Source organism: Lissotriton helveticus, chromosome 4_1 (assembly GCF_964261635.1).
Source record: "Lissotriton helveticus chromosome 4_1, aLisHel1.1, whole genome shotgun sequence".
NCBI classification, from domain to species: domain Eukaryota; kingdom Metazoa; phylum Chordata; class Amphibia; order Caudata; family Salamandridae; genus Lissotriton; species Lissotriton helveticus.
This window is the reverse complement of record NC_136063.1, coordinates 1,438,139,749-1,438,159,448: the sequence shown is the minus strand read 5'-3', so window position 1 is coordinate 1,438,159,448 and position 19,700 is coordinate 1,438,139,749. Positions and strand designations below refer to the sequence as shown.

The 19,700-nt window shown below is 42.4% G+C and overlaps 1 protein-coding gene across 1 annotated transcript in view; it reads right to left on the bottom strand.

Annotated features, from left to right (window-relative positions):
- Positions 1–6,752: 6,752 nt before the first annotated feature.
- Positions 6,753–19,700, bottom strand: part of LOC144829153 (serpin B10-like) — a 185,644-nt gene continuing 172,696 nt past the window's right edge. The window contains exon 8 of the mRNA XM_078687996.1: positions 6,753–7,356. Within this exon, the coding sequence (XP_078544122.1) occupies positions 6,952–7,356 (405 nt within the window). The 3' untranslated portion in view covers positions 6,753–6,951. The remainder of the gene's footprint in view (positions 7,357–19,700) is intronic.

The window sequence follows — 19,700 nt, the reverse complement described above, 5'->3', positions numbered from 1 at the left end:
GAGGAAGGACAAGAGGGGACAGATCCTATTGGTTTCTTCAAATCCTTCATCCCCAAAGTTCTTCGTATGCCAGAGGATACCCGGTTGAACATTCAAAGAGCACATAGATTAGGTCGCCCTCCATCCTCCACCTCCCCTTCTCAGAAACCTAGAGGGGTGATCCTGTATTTCCTGGAATACACGGACCTTTTGAAAGTTCTTTCAGCGGCAAAATCCTCTCAGCGCATTACCTGGTCCAGATCTACGTTATTCTTTGCTCAGGATTACGCCCAGGTCACTGCTGCCAGGAGGAAGGCCTTTTTGGACTTACGACCTGCTCTTCGGGACATGGGTGCTCGTTATGGCCTTTTTCATCCGTGCCTCTTTAAAGTTACTTATAATAACAAGACTACAACGTTTGAGGACCCTCTTCGCCTTCGCAGTTTCATCAACGCTCATCATGCTGATCCTATGGAATCCTCCTCCTCCTCGTCTGCTGGCTGACTTTATATTCCCTATCCTTTGTTGTTTATCTTCTTGTCCTAACACATGTTTTTCCCATCTTGTCGTATCTGTACTAACTGTCTCATGTTCTTTCTCCACAGTTATTCCATCCCCTTGAAATGATGCCTCCCGGCCCTCCGTCCTGTTTTTCCCCGGTACTACCGTCACTCCGTCTGGTTCCTCCTTCCCCCTTGTTTCTTTTGAATCCGTCATTCGTAGGTATGTTACGATTCTATGTTATTATTTGGTTGCTGTGTTTTCTTTTTTTTCTTTCCTTCTCCCTACTCTCTCTTCTGCTCCTCACTTCTTCCTTCCACTTTTTACTTGCTTTTTTCTTCACCTTTTTACTCTTTTTTCTTCATAACTTTATCCTATTTTTCCCTTTCCTTACTTTCATATTTTTCTCTGAATACAGCTTTACTTTTTGCACTTTGTATTGCATTGTTTGCATTATTTTCTTTGATCATACTTTTACTGTGTATCGTTCAGAGTTACATCTTGGAATGTTAAAGGTTTAAATAGTCCAATTAAAAGACAGCGTGTTTTAGCTCATTTGGCTAAGTTAAAAACTGATGTTGCCATGTTACAAGAAACGCACCTTAATGATACTGAATCGTCTAAATTGAAAAGATTCTGGCTTGGTCATACTTTTTCCTCTCCCTCTTTGGGAAAAAAAAATGGTGTAGTTATACTTATTCATAAAAAATTTGCCGTTACTGATTCTCATTTTGAAATTGATAGTGATGGACGTTTTGTTTTATTAAGAATGAAGGTTGATAATGTGCCTCTTGTTATTTTTAATGTTTATGCTCCAGTTAATGTTGATCATACCTTTTGGCCCTCTATCGCAGATAAATTAATTTCCCTCACTGATAATTATATTATTTTTGGTGGTGACTGCAACCAGATTCATGATCCCTTCCTTGACAGACACTCCCCAGTTACTTTTGTCCGATCCAAAATGCATAACCAATTTACCTCCGCTGTTCGTCGTAATTCCCTTACGGATATTTGGAGGCTCTGTCGTCCCGATCTCCAAGAATACAGTTATTTCTCCCCTCCTCACAAAACTCAATCTCGTATCGATTACCTTTTCCTTAGTAAATCCCTTACCCAATGTGTCCTTAATTCTGAAATTGGCTCTATTCTCATATCTGATCATGCCCCTGTCCTTGTAGATTTTGACCTGATTCCCTTCTCACCCTCACCAGGCAGATGGCGTTTCAATAACTCTCTTTTAGCTGACCCCAAGTTCACAGACCAGTTCGGTGCTTTCCTTTCTGACTTTTTCCTCACTAACTCTACCTCTGACTCCTCCCCTGCCATGATTTGGGACTCCTTTAAGGCAACGGCTAGAGGTTTTATAATTAATTTTGTCTCTAAAAAACGAAAAGGTTTCGAACGTCAATCCTCCCGCCTTTTAACAACGATCAAAAAATTGGAATATTCCTACTATCAGGCTCCTTCCGTTTCTTCTCTTAAAGACCTTATTTCTGCGAAAGTTGCTTTTAATAAAGCTTCCACGGATGCCGCTTCCTCCTACCTTTTAAAATGTAATGCCCGCTATTATGGCGGTCAAAACAAGATAGGTAAACTTTTGGCCAATTATCTCAAAACACGTAAAGAAAGAACTCAGATTACGTCCATCACTGACTCAGAAGGAATTTCACATTTTAAAGATGAAGATATTTTACACAATTTTGTTTCCTTCTATAAGCAACTTTATACCCCCGAACAATCCCCTCTTCCTGATGATTTAACTTCTTATTTCCATTCTCTTACCCCTCCTCCCTCTGCCCATGTTGACTTTTCCTTGCTTGAATCTGACGTTACTTTAGCAGAAATCTCTCATGCAGTTTCCATTCTCCGTCGTGGTAAAGCCCCTGGCCCTGATGGGTTTACTATCGAATTTTATAATCATTTCTCCAAACAACTCTTGCCCCATTTGCACTCTCTTTTTAATTCCTTTATCTCTGATGGCTTTTCTCAAGGTACTTTTCAAGAGGCTATGATCTGCCTTATTCCTAAAGACGGCAAGGACCCTACTCTATGCAAGAACTACAGACCCATTTCTCTTGTAAATACGGATTACAAAATCTTTGCCAAACTACTTGCCCTCCGCTTAGATCCCGTTTTACCGGAACTCATTGGTCCAGAGCAATCTGGTTTTATCAAAGGTCGCTTATCATCTGACAACTCGAGGGTTTTCTTTAACGTCCTTACTAAAGCCTCCACTATCCCCTGCCCTTTAGCTGCCATTGCTCTTGACGCCGAAAAGGCATTTGATCGTATTGGTTGGGATTTTATGTTCCGTGCTCTTTCCTGGATTGGCTTTTCCCCAAAATTAATTTCCCTCATCGCTCTACTATATTCGGGCCCCAAAGCTTCTATTTTTGCTAATGGTAAGATTTCTGATTATTTTTCCCTCTCCAGAGGAGTTCGCCAAGGTTGTCCTCTCTCTCCCTTATTGTTTATTGTGGCACTCGAACCCTTTTTAACAAAAATTAGACAAGATGCTTCTATTACTGGCTTCACCCTTGGCCCTACCCAAATCAAATTGTCAGTCTACGCTGATGATATCCTTTTTTACTGTTCCAATCCTGAATCTACTACCCCCTCTTTTCTTCGTCAAGTTCAAGCTTTCTCCTTAGTTTCTGGCTATCGCCTTAACCGTGACAAATGTGAAATCCTTCCCCTTAATGTCTCTTGTTTACGACATTATTTTGGTCAAACTGGTTTCTCCTGGCAACCCTCAAAAATTAAATACCTAGGCCTTTGGTTTTCCCCTTCCATCTCAGATACTCTAAAATTCATCTTTGATTCTATCACTAAGAAACTTTCCGACTCTATCACCAAATGGAACCCGCTATTTCTTTCTTGGTGGGGACGACTAAACTCGATTAAGATGATGCTAGCCCCTCTTATTTTATACTCCCTCTCTATGATTCCTGTTCACATTCCTAATTACTATTTTAAGCGCTTAGACTCTATTCTATCTAAATTTCTCTGGCAAAACAAACCCCCTCGAATCGCGCTCTCCTCTCTCAAGAAGGAGAAATCTCAAGGAGGAGTGAAATTCCCTAGTTTTGCAACTTATCATCATTCCTTTTCCCTGAAGCAGACTCTTCGTTGGGTTTCTACTGATCTTCCTACCTATCCGCCGACTTGGTTATCCTTGGAAAAGTCCTTCATTTCTCCTTTTGACTTTTCCGAACTCCTTGCTTTTTCAGCTCATACTTCCTCTCTACGTTCTCCTATTATTACACACTCGTGTCATGTTCTTACCCCTCTTCTTCCCTCTACTTATCCGTCCTCTGCTTCTTTATCTCATCAACCCATCTGGCATAATAAACAGTTCCGTATTAAAAACCGCTCCTTCTGCTGGAAATCCTGGCATTCTAAAGGAATAAAATGGGTTTCGCAATTGCTTTGTGATGGTATTCCCTTATCTTTCCCTGAGTTACAAACTCGTTATCTTCTCCCCAACTCCTTTCATAAACAGTATACTCTGCTCCTCCCGGCACTTTTTTCCTTCCTTCAATCTCTTCCAGCTTCTTCTGACTTTCCTCCACTTTACCCTCACTTATCTCCTCTCTTAACTTCTTCTCCCTCTGCTTCTCGTATCTACTCATGCCTCCTAACGCCTTTGGAGCGCCCTAAAACTCGCACTGAACTGGTCTGGGAACAAGACTTATCTGTCACATGGTCTATTTCCTTGTGGGATAAGCTGTGGATTAAGATTCACAAAACTTCTCGCGCTGCCAATACAACACAAACCCTTTATTTTATCTACCAAAGGCTACTGTTTTCCCCTTCTAAATTAGCGTCCTTCTCTCCTGACCTATCTCCGGCGTGTTGGTCCTGCTCTTCCTCTTCAGCTGATTTATCCCATATGTTGTTCCATTGTCCCAACGTTACCTCCTTCTGGCATGGAATTTGGTCACGTATTTCCGCTATTTTCCATTTCCAGACCCCCTTCTCTCCATCCGTTGCTTTCCTTGGATCTCTATCCCCGGACTTACCTCACTCCCCCTCCCATTACAAGTTGCTTGATCTCTTTCTAGCTGTAGCTTTTCACTTAATTACTTCCAATTGGAAAGACTCCTCAAATCTTACTTATTCTGCCTGGTGGAATGCTATTTGCTTTAATCATCGTTTAGACACCAACTATGTATCCCCAGTCTCCCTTGCTATCAAACGTGACCTTCTGTGGATTCCACTCACTACTTACCTTTCCTCCACTTCTCCCTCTTATCCTCCTCCAATCATTGCTGCCCCTCTTTCCATACCTGATGCAGTTCGCAAGCCACCTTGAACTTTGTATTGTTGTCTTTTTGCATACTCCTGGTCCGATTTTTAATATCTCAACTGTTACTTACATGATTGTTTTCTTGTTACTATTTTGCATTCAATGTAACTTGTGCTTTTGCTATTGTAACCAAGTTGATTTTCTTATTTATTCTCATCCTCCCCCCCTTTTTTTTTTTTTTTTTCCTCTCTCATTCCTTTTTTCATGAACGAGAGTATATTGTTTATTGATTCCGATTTGCAATTTCTTTTTGCATTACGTATTATTGCATTCCTATATTGTATTTTCTCGTACAGCATTTCATCCTGTATTTTCTATTGGTTTCAATAAACTTGAACTTAAAAAAAGAAAAAAAAAAATATGAAAACTCAGTAATTAAATAAAAAAGAGGAATGCTGCTTTATAATTAGAAGAGAAAGCCAGGCATCATTCAATAGTTGGCATTAGAAGAAACACAACAAAGGGGGCCTTAAAATAAAGAGACCATTTGTTTGACAAATGTTTGAAAGGAAATGGAGCATTTCGTCACAGACTTGCTATGATATTGGAAGTGGGAGAACCCTCTTCGCACCTCAAATGTTGTGCTTTCTAAGTGGTGAGGAAGTACATGGGATTACATAAGTATCCACATTTGTATCCACTTTTTTCTTGCCCTGGTGGGAACTGTGAAAAATGCTGCTCCTGCCCTGGTGGGAGCCCAGTAAGGGAGCCGGCTTCCGCCAGCACCAAGTATGGCTGGCCAGGGAGCTGACATGGGAAGCAGGGGGAGCCCCGAGGTCCCTGCAGCCTCTGTCTGCTACCCAGCCAGCACCATACTGCCCCGGCAGGAGCAGCATCTTTCTCTGCTCCCACCCCGGTGGAGCAAAGTAAGGGAGCCAGCAAAGTTCTGTTCCCTGGCCGGTAGAGTGCGGGCAGAGTAAGCCTGCACTCTCCCTAACAGAGAACTCCAGTGTCCTAGGGGTATTGCTCCCGTGACACTGGAGCCCAACAGGCCCCAAGGAATATGCAGCCAGATTCATCATTGTAAAATCGGCTCGCAAAGGGCCAGATTCTGAGAATCTGGCCCTTTGCGAGTGCTATTTTTGCATTTGGGATTCATCATCCCATATGCAAAAATCGCAATTACCGAATTCGCTTAATTGCGAAGAATCGCATTTAAGGAATCTCAATTAGAGATTCCTTAAATGCTATTCATGAACCTTTTTAAAATTGCGAATTCGCAATATGGGGCCGCTATTTACCGCGAAGTGTAAATAGCGAAAACTTAGAAAAATGCACTTTAGTGCATTTTCCTAAGTTGTATGTTACACACACACGCACATGTCCTTTGGACATGTGTGTGCGCAACACCTGTGTACATTAACATTTCAGGGGTGCAACAGGGTGTCCTTTGGACACCCTGGCACCCTTGAAATCGCTTCCTTATATGCGATTCGCTAATTGCTAATCGCAAATAAGGAATGACTCCCCATTCATTCCTATGGTCCTTGCCCATAGGAATAAATGGGGAGTCATTCCTTATTTGCGATTAGCAATTAGCGAATCGCAAATAAGGAAGCAGTAGAAATTGCATTTAATTGTGCGATTTCTACATGAATCCAGTTTTGCGAGTCTTTAATAGCGATTCCTTAATAATCGCTATTAAGGACTCGCAAATCGGGACATTGATGAATCTGGGGGATGGTCCCCAGGGCCGATCATCTGTTCAAGGAGGGGACTGCACACATCTTACCTTTTTTAAATGAACGGCTCTCTGTGATGGGGTCCCTGCCGCCTCTTTGAGGCTTGGGGAGCGAGACCACACTGCCCACTCCAAATTATGAAAATAACAGCCCTAGGGGAAGGGGGCTCTCGAGTATGAGGGTTTCATGAAAGCTTGGAGAGAGGTGTATGCTTTTCCAATGAGTAAATAAATAAGGGAGCTGAGTTGATGCCGTAATAAGACTGAAAACGTGCAAAATTGATTAATAGACAAACTTTATTTTGCATAATGCTTCATACCATACTACATAATATGTCTGAAGGTATTAGGTGAACTCATATAAAATACAAAAGTACCAGTTTTGTCTGTTCTTTGTTGTGTTACAAAAGTTGTAGAAGATGTATATCTTTAAAGGGCCCTCATCCTTTACAGACTCTGGGGCAAGTAGATGCTTGCTCTATGGAGAGGCGACTCTGCCAAAGAAGAGGATGCTGCCGGTCTTTTTTTCCTGAATATAAAAGAGGAAAGGGTGGTTTGCCTCAAACCTGACACTCATTGAGGCCATTTTCAAAACGACGGTCGCGGCAGTGGCAGCCGCAGCCTCAGTGCCCTCCTCGTTCACCTCGACAAAAGCCTTATGGAACACTTTGGACACGTACAGGTCGTTTTTGTCGGATATTCCTGAAAGATCAGCTTTTCCCCGGTTGAAGGCGTCGCTCATCCCCATGCTGATCAGAGTTTCACGCATGTCGTAGCTCTCTGCCAGCCGGAACTTGGGCAGCAGCACTTCTACCTCTACCGACGCCATTTTATCTGACCTAGTCCAACCTTCCAGTTTCTTCTTGGTTAATTGATGTTCAAGCTGCAGACATAAAAGAAGGAAAGAAGAAACGTTTGCACACATTTCTTTATTTACACCACTTAACTTAATGTGTGACATGCTCGTGTCTGATCACCTCTGCGAATAAAGGCACAACAGAACAAAGGTAGGTATGCACTGATATTAACAAAAATGTAACAAAGCACAGCAATGATTATGCATATGAAATAAGTGGAGAAAGTAGGGAACACTCAAACAACAGATGAAAGCTAGGGAGGCAGAGTGCATGCTTCCAGCTTTGCTCTATTATATTTTAGCACTCGAGATTTAACCAGTAAAGAGAAACAAACACTGCATACCTCATTTATAAGGTTTTGCCGTAGGGCAGCGCCACAAGGAATCTTGCTGAGCTGCTCTCCGTCAAAAGAAAAGGGCAGGAATGCACCATATTTATAGGATACAGCGCATTCCTGTCCGTTTCCCTGCACTGGTGCACAATGGGCTGCCGTGCACCAACGCAGACACCCTTGCACCATGGTGCAAGGGTGCCTGTGTAGTAGGCCTGGTTGATTTTCTGCAGGAAGGGAGACCTTCCTGCAGGAAATCAATCAATTTAGGCGATTTCCTCTTTCTATGTGTGCTGCCCCCTGGGGTGGCCTTAGATTCTGATGCATTCCAAGGTTGCGATTTCTTGTAAAGTCTTGCGATTTCCCTGAGTCTTGTAAATTTCTTGTAAATCTGGGAATGTGTCAGATTCCATTGGTGTTGTGTGAGATTCCATTGGTGTTGTGTGAGAACAACACCCACCAACAGCAACACCCATGGAACGCCCCTTTCACGCAGTGTTCTGCGTTAAAGCGGCATATATTTACAAGGCCATGAAAAGCCATGGTAAGTGGCTTTATGTGGCCTTGTAAATATGCAGAGCACATTGCGCCACCGGAACGTCAACAAAGTGACGTTCTGGTGTTATAAGTGGCCATGAGGCCCTACAGGTCAACATGGCCCTGTGTTCCAAACAGTTACGTGATTACAATAACAAATTCCAATTCAAATACATCCAATAGATAATGTTATTCTGGGAGCAGTGAGACCTCTTTTTTTGCTGCTCACAGCCAAGATATGTTACAGTTTCTTTTACTTTCTCATACAGTATTGCAAATGGGAAACATCCATGACAACGCAGTCATTACAACGCACTACTTTTACAACGCAACTGTTACAACTCAAATGCCTTTACATCCCATGCCATTACACCACATGTCACTACAATGCATGCCATTACAACGCATACCATTACAACGCATGCCATTACAATGCATTATAAGGTAAGTAATGGAGATCTTTTAGTTTTAGGGTGGGTATGGGTTTTGGAGTACATGGGAACAGTAATTTGTACCCCTAAACTATCCAACATGTTCCCTACTGTTGCACTCACTGGAGTGGAAATAGTAATTGTTACCACTACACTATCAAACACTTACCCAACTGTTGCACTCACTGAAGTGGGAATAGTAATTTTTACCCATACACTATCCAACACTTACCCTACTGTTGCACTCACTGGAGTGGGAATAGTAATTATTGCCCCTACACTATCCAACACTTACCCTACTGATGTCCTAAAAGTATTATGCCTTGTAATGGTATGCGTTGTAATGGCATGCGTTGTAATAGTTTGTTTAAAAAATGCGTTACGATGGCATGCATTGTAAAATCATGCGATGTAATGGTAGCTGCGATGTAAAAATGTTGTTGTAAAAGCATGCGTTGTAATTGTTGGTGTTGTAACTTCATATATTATTTGCAAATGCCTCACAAAAGATGCCTCCGTATCTCACTTTGTGATATTTTTCATGTTTGGATGTATGTGAAGCTGCCCAAGTCACTTCCCTCCATGGCCATCTATTCTGCAACATCTGTTTTTTAATTTCCTCTTAGTCCTCCTATCGCCATGCTTACTCACCCCTGACGACTGCTCTCTTCTCTGCAGCTCTGAGTGTGCAGGATCTTCCATTTACCAACAGGCACTCATATCTTCAGCATAGCTGTGCGCACACAGAAGAAACGTCTCTGCTATTTATCATCAGCATGTTGATATCCCTTCCTTTTACACACCCTACACTACTTCAGGTGCTCAGTATAGGCAATGCAACCCAGAGGATGGAAATACTTTGTCACACTTGGGAATTCTGTTTCTTACAGAACTTGACTTGCTATCTTTAAAGGGGACATTAACCCACCGTGTGGTCAGATACCAGAGAGTTAGAGGAACTGCTTTCACTCTATTTAAAGTGCTTTTGTACGTAATATATTGTGATTATAGATTCTATAATGGTATTGCTTAAAAGAACAGAAGGCTGGTTCTTACATGGTTTAGGAGCATGTGGAAGAGGAGCAAAAGGCTTCCATAATAAAATCCCTTTCACAAGCAATTGAACTTCCTATGACAAAAGTCTTACAAAAGAGTGCATTGATTCCAGCAGAGGTACACACACTTCCTTCTGTTAATGTTCTTCCTACACTCCCACCCCTACTGAATCTATCAATTTTCAGAATTCTCCTAAGGTACTTTTTCAGATTGTCAAATCATTGTCGGGTGCTGCTACTATCTCTCCACGTCTGTCAATTCTGCAAAGAACAGTGTGATGATTTAGCAGGCAATTTTTGCAAAACAATGGCCACTAATCAAGCTTCTTTTCCTTCCACTGAAATTGGGAAATCCAGGGCTAGCTCCCCTGATCCATCTCTTTGTTCTTTAGGGACAGTTTCCCTTATTGAGAACATTACATTTCTATCTGTTTTGGACACTACAAAGTTGGGTTCACCGTTAGAACCTTTGCCACCTGCCCTTTTGAGCAAAATGCGTTCCTTGCTCTCTCCAATCTCGATAAATCTTCTCAATTCTTTTTTATTTGAGGATTCCGTTCCTAAGACTTGAAAACATGCAATGGTGGTACCTTTACTCAGGAAACTGAACTTGGACATGACAAACTGGGTTAACTATCGGCCCATTTCGTTGTTGCCACTGTTTGATAAAATCCTTGAAAATCATGTTAATCAATAGCTGTCAGCCTATTTGGAAACCAATTGGCTTTTACACTCTTCACAATCTGGATTTAGGACTGAACATAGTACAGAAACAACACTGTTAGGTGTTACCAAACACCTTAGATCAGAGCTCGACTGGGGAAGCACTGCATCTCTTATCCTGTTGGATCTGAGTGCTGCTTTTGATACTGTCTCACGCCAGGTGCTCTTTCACAGATTAGAGGATCTGAGTATTTAAAGCTTGGCATTGGCCTGGCTGAGCTCTTTTCTGCAAGATCGTTCGTGTGTGTGTAACCGTATAACTCGGCCACCTACATGCTACCTTATGGGGTGCCACATGGCTCTGCTCTGAACCCCACTTTGTCTACCATCTATGTGCAGCCACTGGCAGACATAGTTGATGGGTTTGGCAGCACATTCCTTTCTTACGGTGATGATACACAAATCATTGTATCTCTATCGCTTAATGATAATCGCCGTTCATCAGGCCTTCATTCCTGCTTTATCTGTGTTTTAACCCGGGTGAGTAACAACTGTTAAAGTTACATGGGAGCAAGTCTGCAGTTTTATTGAACGGCAATCAAATCCAATTTTTGGATCCTCACTGCTGAACTATCAAATTGAGACTTGGTAAAACCCCATGTCAAGTGTAGGACCTAGGTTTCTGGCTTTATAACAAGCTTACCATTAGTGTTGTTACTGTTTAATATACTTGAACCAATGATTGTACGCAAGAATCCGAGATGAATAGATTCCGGAAAGCTGCCATAAGTTCTTTGAGCTTCTAAGTGAAAGTAACTGAAAAATGTATGCTACATAAATGTGAAATTGAGATTTACTGTAAACATATAAAGACAAGATCGGAGCGGAGATGCATGACAAACGATGGGATGTACCATTGCTGTAAAACTTTTTATGTGCAACCATGTTAATAAAAATCAGTGTAAAAAAAAAAAAAGCTTATCATGGACCAGCAAATCAGCAAGGTGGCATCCTTAGGTGTATGAGGAAAATACTTTGGCTTCTTGCTGTTCCAGGATGGTTGGTTGTGCGAGCGCAAAACTTGACTATGGTAATATTCTTTATTTGAGTGCAACAAAAACCTTAACAATGAGATTCATTCCGAATGCAGAGGTGCAGCTGCCTTTTTCCACCTACCTAAACACTCCTCGGTTTATCACCTTATTCGGGACCTACATTGTCTCCCGATTGGTAAGTGCATCCAGTATAAGGCACTTTGCTACATGTACAAATACATGACTAATTCTGGACCACTGTATCTTACGTCACTGGTGTTGCCATATCTTCCTAATCAGGCTCTAAGATCCAGCAATTTGAATTATGCAGTTGATGCCATTATTCATAAGGTGAGGCAAGGAGGTTGCTCCTTTGCATAACTTGGTGAAAAATGATGGGATTTTGTGCCTTCTACGTTTCATGTTTGCAATTCTTTTGAAAAGTAAAAAAAAAAACTCCTGAAGACGTGCTTTTTTAATTACTAACTCTTAGCCATTTTCTTTATGTTTCAGACCTGGGAAGCCTCCCGGGACCCTCATGCGCTTTACAAATCTAAGTAATAATAATAATTAGAAGAAAAAAGGAAAAACTAAAAGAAAGCATACATGCAATACTAGTGACTCAGAGAATTAAACACCAAACAAAATGGTTGCCCAGCTATCTGCGCTTGCGATGAGCAGCTTAGTTCCACAAAAGAAGAGTGGTTCCAATCCGCGAGATAGTCTAGCTGCATAGGAGGTAAATAAATATATTCTTCAAATGTATAACATCATAGATCTGGATCCAGTGACCGATGCAGACAATGCCAGTTCTTCTACCACAGGTGCAGATACAGATGACTCTGTCTCCCATTGGTTTGAACCTCTCCAAAAAAGGAAAGACGTAATGATAGCCTGTTACCAGCTCTTTGGCAAATCCAAGATCTGCTTTCTTCTGAGTGGCTTCCTATGGCTGTGTTGCTGAATATGTCCATAATCGCAGTCATGTTCTTATGAAAAAACCCTTTAAATAATAAAAAAATACACAATACCTAGATGCTCTTTTCTGGATAAATTGGTGGTAACTGCCACAACTGACCCCATACTGCAGACATTTTTAGGCAAATCTAGTAAGGATCATTAAGGGAGGTACAGAATAATAATGGTGGTCACATCAGGGCAAACTCATGGGCCTTATTATTATTAATATTATTATCATTATTATTAATAAATATTTATAGAGTACCTGGCTACCCATAGGCATCCCCGCGCTATCAATGACAAGCAGAGCAAAAGAAGATGAACTGATTAAGGCAGACTCTGAAAGAGCCAAGTCTTGAGCTGCCTCCGGAAGGAGAGATGGTGAATGGTTGAACGCAGCTGGATGGGGAAAGTGTTCCATAGTTTGGCCGCATTGTGGGAGAACATGCAACAGCCTGTTCGTGCTCTCTTAATATTTGGTATCACTGCCAGAAACTGGCTGGCCGACCGGAGACATCTTGATGGGTGGTGAAAGGCCATAAGAGAGTGGTTTATCTTGGGACCTGTACCGCAAAGGGTTTTATGAGCTATGCACAAAGCTTTGAACTTGATCCGTTCGCTTATTGGCAGCCAGTGAAGTTTTTGTAGAACTGGCTTAATTGATTGCCGGTAGGGAGTCTGATAAAGCAGCCTGGCTGCGTAATTCTGTGTCCCCTGTAGTTTCCTTATAGTCACTTTTGTGGTGACTAGCTAGAGGGAGATCCCGTAATCTAACCCTGAGAGCACCAATGCCTGTACTAAAACCTTTCGTGCCGGTATCGGGAGCAATGGGAAGATTTTCCGCAGCATTCTGATATTGCCAAAACATGATGCAGCTAACTTAATTGCTTGGCTATTAAAATTGAGAGATTTATCTAGCCAGACACCTAACCTTTTGATCTGACCTTTGGGGGTTGGAGGTAGACCAAGACATTTAGGCCAACTTAGTCCCACTGATTTCATTGAAGCACAGGGGTGGTTATCTAAGATCATTAACTCAGTCTTGTCTCCATTGAGCTTGAGACAAGACTGGTACATCCACGTGACCACAGCTTCCATACAGGATTCAGATTAATTGGTGTCTTCTTCGGATGCTTTAATGCTACCACCAATTGAGTATTATCCACATATGAAATAATTTGAATCTCATAAGGTAGGAGTAGTTCGGCCAGCGGTTTGAGATAAATATTAAAAAGGGTGGGACTCAATGATGAGCCCTGGGGAACTCCACATGAGAGTGGCAGACATTTGGAGGTGTAATTCCCCTCGAACACCTGAAATACTCTCTCTTTCAGGAACGATTTAACCCATGTCAAGGCCTTGCCTTAGACTCCCACCATTCTGAGCCTATCAAATAAGATGTTATAATTGACCGTATCAAATCGGAGCTCAGGTCAAGTAGAATGACCGCCGCTCCCTGATCGAGGATTTTCCTGGATTCATCCACTGCTGCTAGCGAGGCTGCCTCTGTCCCATGGTTAGGGCGGAAGCCTGTCTGGGTGGTGTGCAGAAGGGAGTGATTATCTAGGTGTTCAGAGAGGATTTTATTTCCATATTTTTCAAGTGTTTTACTGGTCCCGGGAAGCAGGGAGACCGGGTGATAGTTACTTCATACCTCTGGATAAAGGTTGGACTTTTTCAAGAGAGCTCTTATCAAAGCATGCTTCCATGCCAGGGGTACCTGGTCACTGGATAGCGAGGAATTTAGTACCTCCAGCGGAACCGGAAGGACAGTTTCTTCTACTTTGCAGAGTTTATGAAGGGGAGCCAGGTCCAGAGAGGAACCCGATTTGACCTGAGCAAACAGCTGTGATAAAGTGGCCAAATCCATGGTCTATTTCCTGGTCCGACTTGTCTGTACCTATACTGTGAGGGAATGTGTTGTAAATATATATATTTTTTTATTAAAAACCTGGTAGATCCTCTAATAAAAAATGTAGCACAGCAGATCAGATTATCGGAAGCTGTTCTCCGAATCTATTCAGGGGTCACCGAACGTACAGATGGTTAGGGCTGTTTATCAATGGTGTTCCACGACTGGACCTACTACGGCACTCGAAACCGAGCACCAGTGTGAGAAATTGGGTTGTTGGTTGAATGGGGGGGTGATTCCTGTCCAAGCAACAACTACAATGCCTGTCAGGGTGAACCACAAAAGTCTCTGAGTTAGCCTGTGCTTAACCCTCTAGTATCTTGGCACAAAAGCAGTCAGGCTTAACTTAGGGGCAAAGTGTAAAGCATTTATGCGGCACACAAGCAGTAATAAAGTGAAAACCCAGTGCAAGAAAAATCCCACACCAATTTAGAAACATAGAGCACATTTTAATAACGCATTTGTCACCAAAATAGCAAACATGCAATCTGTAGAACCAGAATTATTAATTTTAGAGCTAAAGGTGAATACTAGCAGTTTAAATATCAAAGAGCCAACTGCAGACATCTAGTCGTGCAAAACCAGGTCAAAGTCAAAAAGTATGACCGACTGTGATGGAGTGCCAGTTGAATACAAGAGGGTTGGGCCAAGTCAGCACTTTCCCTCAAACATAGAAGAAATTCCAACAAAAATATTCTGAGAAGGTAGTAGTTTAGCAGGTCAAGGCTGCAGGTGGTGTCCAAGGAGGAGGCATTGTTGTTTGTGAGCCACTGGATGAAGTCTTTGTGAAGGATTTTACGTTCTGACATAGTCTCTTTTGTGAAAGGCGAAAATATTCAGCAGCATGAGGCAGGAGGGTGTAGCCAACAAGAGTTCCAGAAGTCTGGATATCCCTTTAGCTAAGGCCGGCTTAACAGGATGTTCTGCTGCAGAGAAGAACATAGCAAGAGCTACCAAGAAGTCAGGCTGACCGGTGATGCACATTGGCCGTATGGACGAGCATGTTGGTCCTAGTCTTCCCTCTGTTCTAAGAGAAGTTGTTAGCCAAATCTATTCCCTATTCTGCTATCTAGGCAACTTTAACACCACAACCAAGGGTCCAAGACTGAAGACCCACAACTTGGGAGTACAGGATTCATCATGCTAGGTTCCAGTGCGGGTTCAAGATGGTTGGAGTGATTTCTGTCCCTGAAGCACTGATCAGGAAGCCAGCCAGCTAGCCCTTGGAATCACTCTGGTAGTCCTGGATTCAAGTGATGAAAAAAGGAACAGAGAGCAGGGTAGGCCTCTGAGGGGTTAAGGCAGGCCCCAGGCAGCAAAGTAGTCTTTGAAAGTGCAGCAAAGCAGTCTTGTGTAGTACACAGATGTCCACAGCAGCAGGCAGTCCTCTCAGAGACCTTCCGCAGGTCCAGAAAGTGAACTGAAGAGTGGGTCTGAGGGTCCAATTTGTATACCTGGTGCCTTCTTTGTAGGAGGAGCTGTTTCTTGAGAATTTCCTTTGAAGTGCCTGAAATCTCCTTACTTCCCTGTCCTGGCTCCAAAATGACTGCATGAGCAATGCAGGGGTGATAAGTCCTGTGTGTGAAGGCAGAGCCCAGCCTATTCAGTTGCAAGTGGTGCTCTGGAAAGCTTCGCCCTCCATTCTCCCAGCAGATGGCCCATCTGTTTACAGTTAGTTTCTCTACAGTGCGGCTGTCTTGGGGGAATATACTAAGTCCAGCTGCCAACTACACCCAGTAATCTGACAAAGGACATGCTGCAGGCACCAAATGGGTAGGGCAAGAAAATGCCAACTTCCTAAAAGTGTCATTTTCAAAATTTTAACTTTAAATCCAACTTTACCATTAAAGAGGATTTTGATTTACAATTTCCCAGACACAAAAAATGAAATGTTCACCTGTTCCCAATCAAAAGTTAGTTCTAAATGTAATAAGGCAACCTGTGTTATCCAATGGGGCAGGTAGGCACAGAAGTTAAAAACAAATTTAGCAGTTTTTCGCTACCAAGACATGCAAAACTTAAAAGTGCGAGTACTGCCTTCTCATTACACTGCACTCTGCCCTGTGGGCTACCTAAGGTCAAACGTATGAGTGACTTATATGCAATAAAAAGGGAGTTTAAGGCTTTTCAAGGGGGTTATATTCAGGGCTGGACTGGCGGCCCACCGGAGAAACGCCTGGTGCCTGCTATGGCCAGTTTGGCTCTGGTTATATTGCCTAGATGAATTGGAAGTTTAAAACTGCATTCATGCTGGAATGGCAGATCTGGGTCATGTTTTAAGGGGCTACTTAAGTGTGTGACACAATAAGCACTGCAGTCTCACTAGCAGCATTTAATTCATGGTATATCACTCTAGAAGGGAATTGCAAGTAAATTATATATGCCAATCAGGTGTAAGCCACTTTTACCATGTGTTAGGGAGTACACACATGCACTTTAGCACTGGTTATCAGTGGTAAAGTGCACAGAGTCCTAAGGCCAACAAAAACAAATTTTAGTAAAACGTTTTGGGGGAGGGGGGCAAAGTGTTGGGGGAAGATCATTTTAGGGCTGACAGGTTTAACAACCAGGTACACACTTTCTGCATTTGAGTATCAGGGTAATGTGTTAAGCAGCCCAAGATTTCTCAGGGAGGTAGTGTGCTGAGGTATAGACTCAGAAATCAACAACCTCCCAAAAGACCTAAATAATGACTGTCCAATCCAGGCTTCTCCAACAAGCAGTTTGTGAGCTGCTGGCAGCTCTCCAGCTATCTGTAAGTAGCTCTCCTATGTGTATCCCAGCCACTAAATTAGAGCCTTCCGCTTGGTTGAATTAAAGTAAGTATGCCAGTATTTTGCATTCAAGACAAAAATATGTGTATTTTCTGAACTAATATACTGATGTTTGGAGAAAAATGGCAGAATTTCCAAAATATATCTAAAGCTGATTGTTGAGTAATAAGTCATGAGGGGAGGCTTATTACAGATAGTCATGCTGGGCCCTGGCATTGCATCTGCGGGTAATTTTTTACACTTTTTGAGACATTCTGAATTGAATAAGCCTTTTTTCATTACTGCTGGCATCCCTGTCTGATGCAATGAGGTGAACACTGCTAGTAATCTTGCATATGGTAGCCAAAAATGTAATCTTGCCTGATGGAGTCACTAGTACAATACTAAAATATGAGTAGTATTGAAATCTTTATTTGGTTGCACAAGCAACCATAAAAGACACAATAAATATCCATAAAACCACACAAATATGACACATGTACATAAAATACCACTTTAAAGCTAAATATGATAAAAGCAACTTGCAACAAGGAAGCACCTAATACATTAATGTAATACTGAGTCCGTTCTTGAGCACCTGAACGCCAGAGCTGCACATAAAAAACTGACCACAGCGAATAAGACGTATTTCTCTGAAAGCAGTTGTAAGTACATTTTAGCGGGTAATACTTGGGTAAAATTCAGTGTTTTCAACTATGGAATCACACCTAAATGTCTGGTGCATCTCAAAAGCCTCAGGAATGAGATAAATTCCTTGTTAGTTGGGAGACTGTAACCCAGTCTTCATCTTGTGCCATGCTTTTCAACAGGGGCAGCCCAATTACCTCCTGTATCCATGACCATTTATATATAAATGTGCAACAGAGGTTCTGAGTGGAACAATAGTAATTGGAGTAAAGAGATGTCATATTCAAATTCAGGAAATCAATAAAGGTTGGGAGGTAATGACACTCATTTTGCAAGTGGCTCCTCCTGCCCTTCTTATAACCTTTTCAATAAGCTTTTCAACACATTTTAGAATCATCACTTTGTGAATTCTTACTTCAGGTTTCAATTCTTGACCAATGTTTAAATTCCGCTTATTTGAATAAGGCCCAGTATTTCTATGCACGTAACTCAGTGCGATCCCTGTTGGTTTGGCCCTGGTGAAGTTTCAATCCTGTGCCTCCCTTCTTGAACCCGCTTATGGATTTTGTTTCCTTTTTAGGTCGAGCCTAGACAGCTCATGCGCTGTCGCAAGACCTGAAGTATTCTGTAAATTGAGGTAGCTCCTTCCTGCTGCTTGCTATTTGTTCAGGGTAGTGTCGGTCTTCTTTGCTGTCTTGTAATTGGTTTAGGCAGCCAATGTCACTTCCCTTTTTTGCCTGTGCAGCACCGATCAAGTACAGGTTTGTTACGCTTAGACAGCGTAACTCTTATTTTGGGAACTCTTTTTTGTGTTGACTGTATTCCTTCTTGCTTGTGGCAGTGCTAGATGCACATCTATGCCGTCCGACCCACCGTCGTCCCCCCTCCCCCGCACCGTCACCCACCCTCTGTGTGCCACCCTTGAGTGCCACACGCCTGTCGCTCCTTATCTATTTTCTTTTTTTTGTCCGCTTTCTGCACGCCGCTCTCTGGGCCCAAGTTGTTTATAACATTGCTTCATGCGTATTTCTTTTCATTCATGTTGATTTTTTACAATGGCCGCACCAATTGCTTTTGCTTTCAACACCGTAAGCTAAAGCGCAGCGTGCCGCAATTGCTTTAGCTTAAGATGTTCAAAGATAAAGCATGGGTGCCGCGATTGTAACAAAAGTAAACAAGCGTGCGGCCACCATTTATTTTCTATTTGCTTATTTCTGTTACAATTGCGGCACCCCCACTTTAGCTGTGAACATTTTAACATCAGGAGTGTAAATGTGGCCTTTCTATGTTGTGTGTAAATGCCATTACCTGTCTGTGCCTCTGAAACTATAGGGTGTAGACATATAACGTGTTTTCTATGTGCAGAACAATGCTATACTCCACTGTACGTACGGCTGGGCATTGCCCTTCAGTAAAGACAATGTAACTGGCGGCTCTGCCAGACAAGGCGAGGCTGAGAAGGACTTTCCGGTCCCCACTAGGATCGCTTTTTGCTCGACGGTGATGTCGTCCATTTTTTATGATGTTTGCAGATTTATGATGTTGACAGTAACTGCAGTCTTGTAAATCAGCTTTCCCTGTTGTCATTTCTCTCTTTCAAAGCTGGACAATTAAAGAGCTAATGGTACCATGAAACAAGGGTCCCCAGCTGTTCTGAAGCGCATACTTAAAAGATCCGGCGCAACTGCACTCCTCCAACACGATTAACTTCTATTTTTTTTTAAATGTAGTGGTTGGCACTTCAAAATGTGCCAATGTTGGAACAACATGTTAACAGCGCCCCAGGTTACAGCGTTTTCTCAGCCACGCCGGTAGTAGATGTAATTGCCGGGTGGTGACGTGGGGAGGGGGAGGGGCAGGGTGGGGGGTAGTAATGTATGGATTACGGACTTTAACAGGTAAGTAAACATATAAATAAATAAAAGAAATTTAGTTGCACGCACTGCTTCACCAAATGCGATGCAGTGCGCGCAACGAAATTCGTTTTATTTATTTATATGTTTACTTACCTGTTAAAGTCCGTAATCCATACATTACTACCCCCTA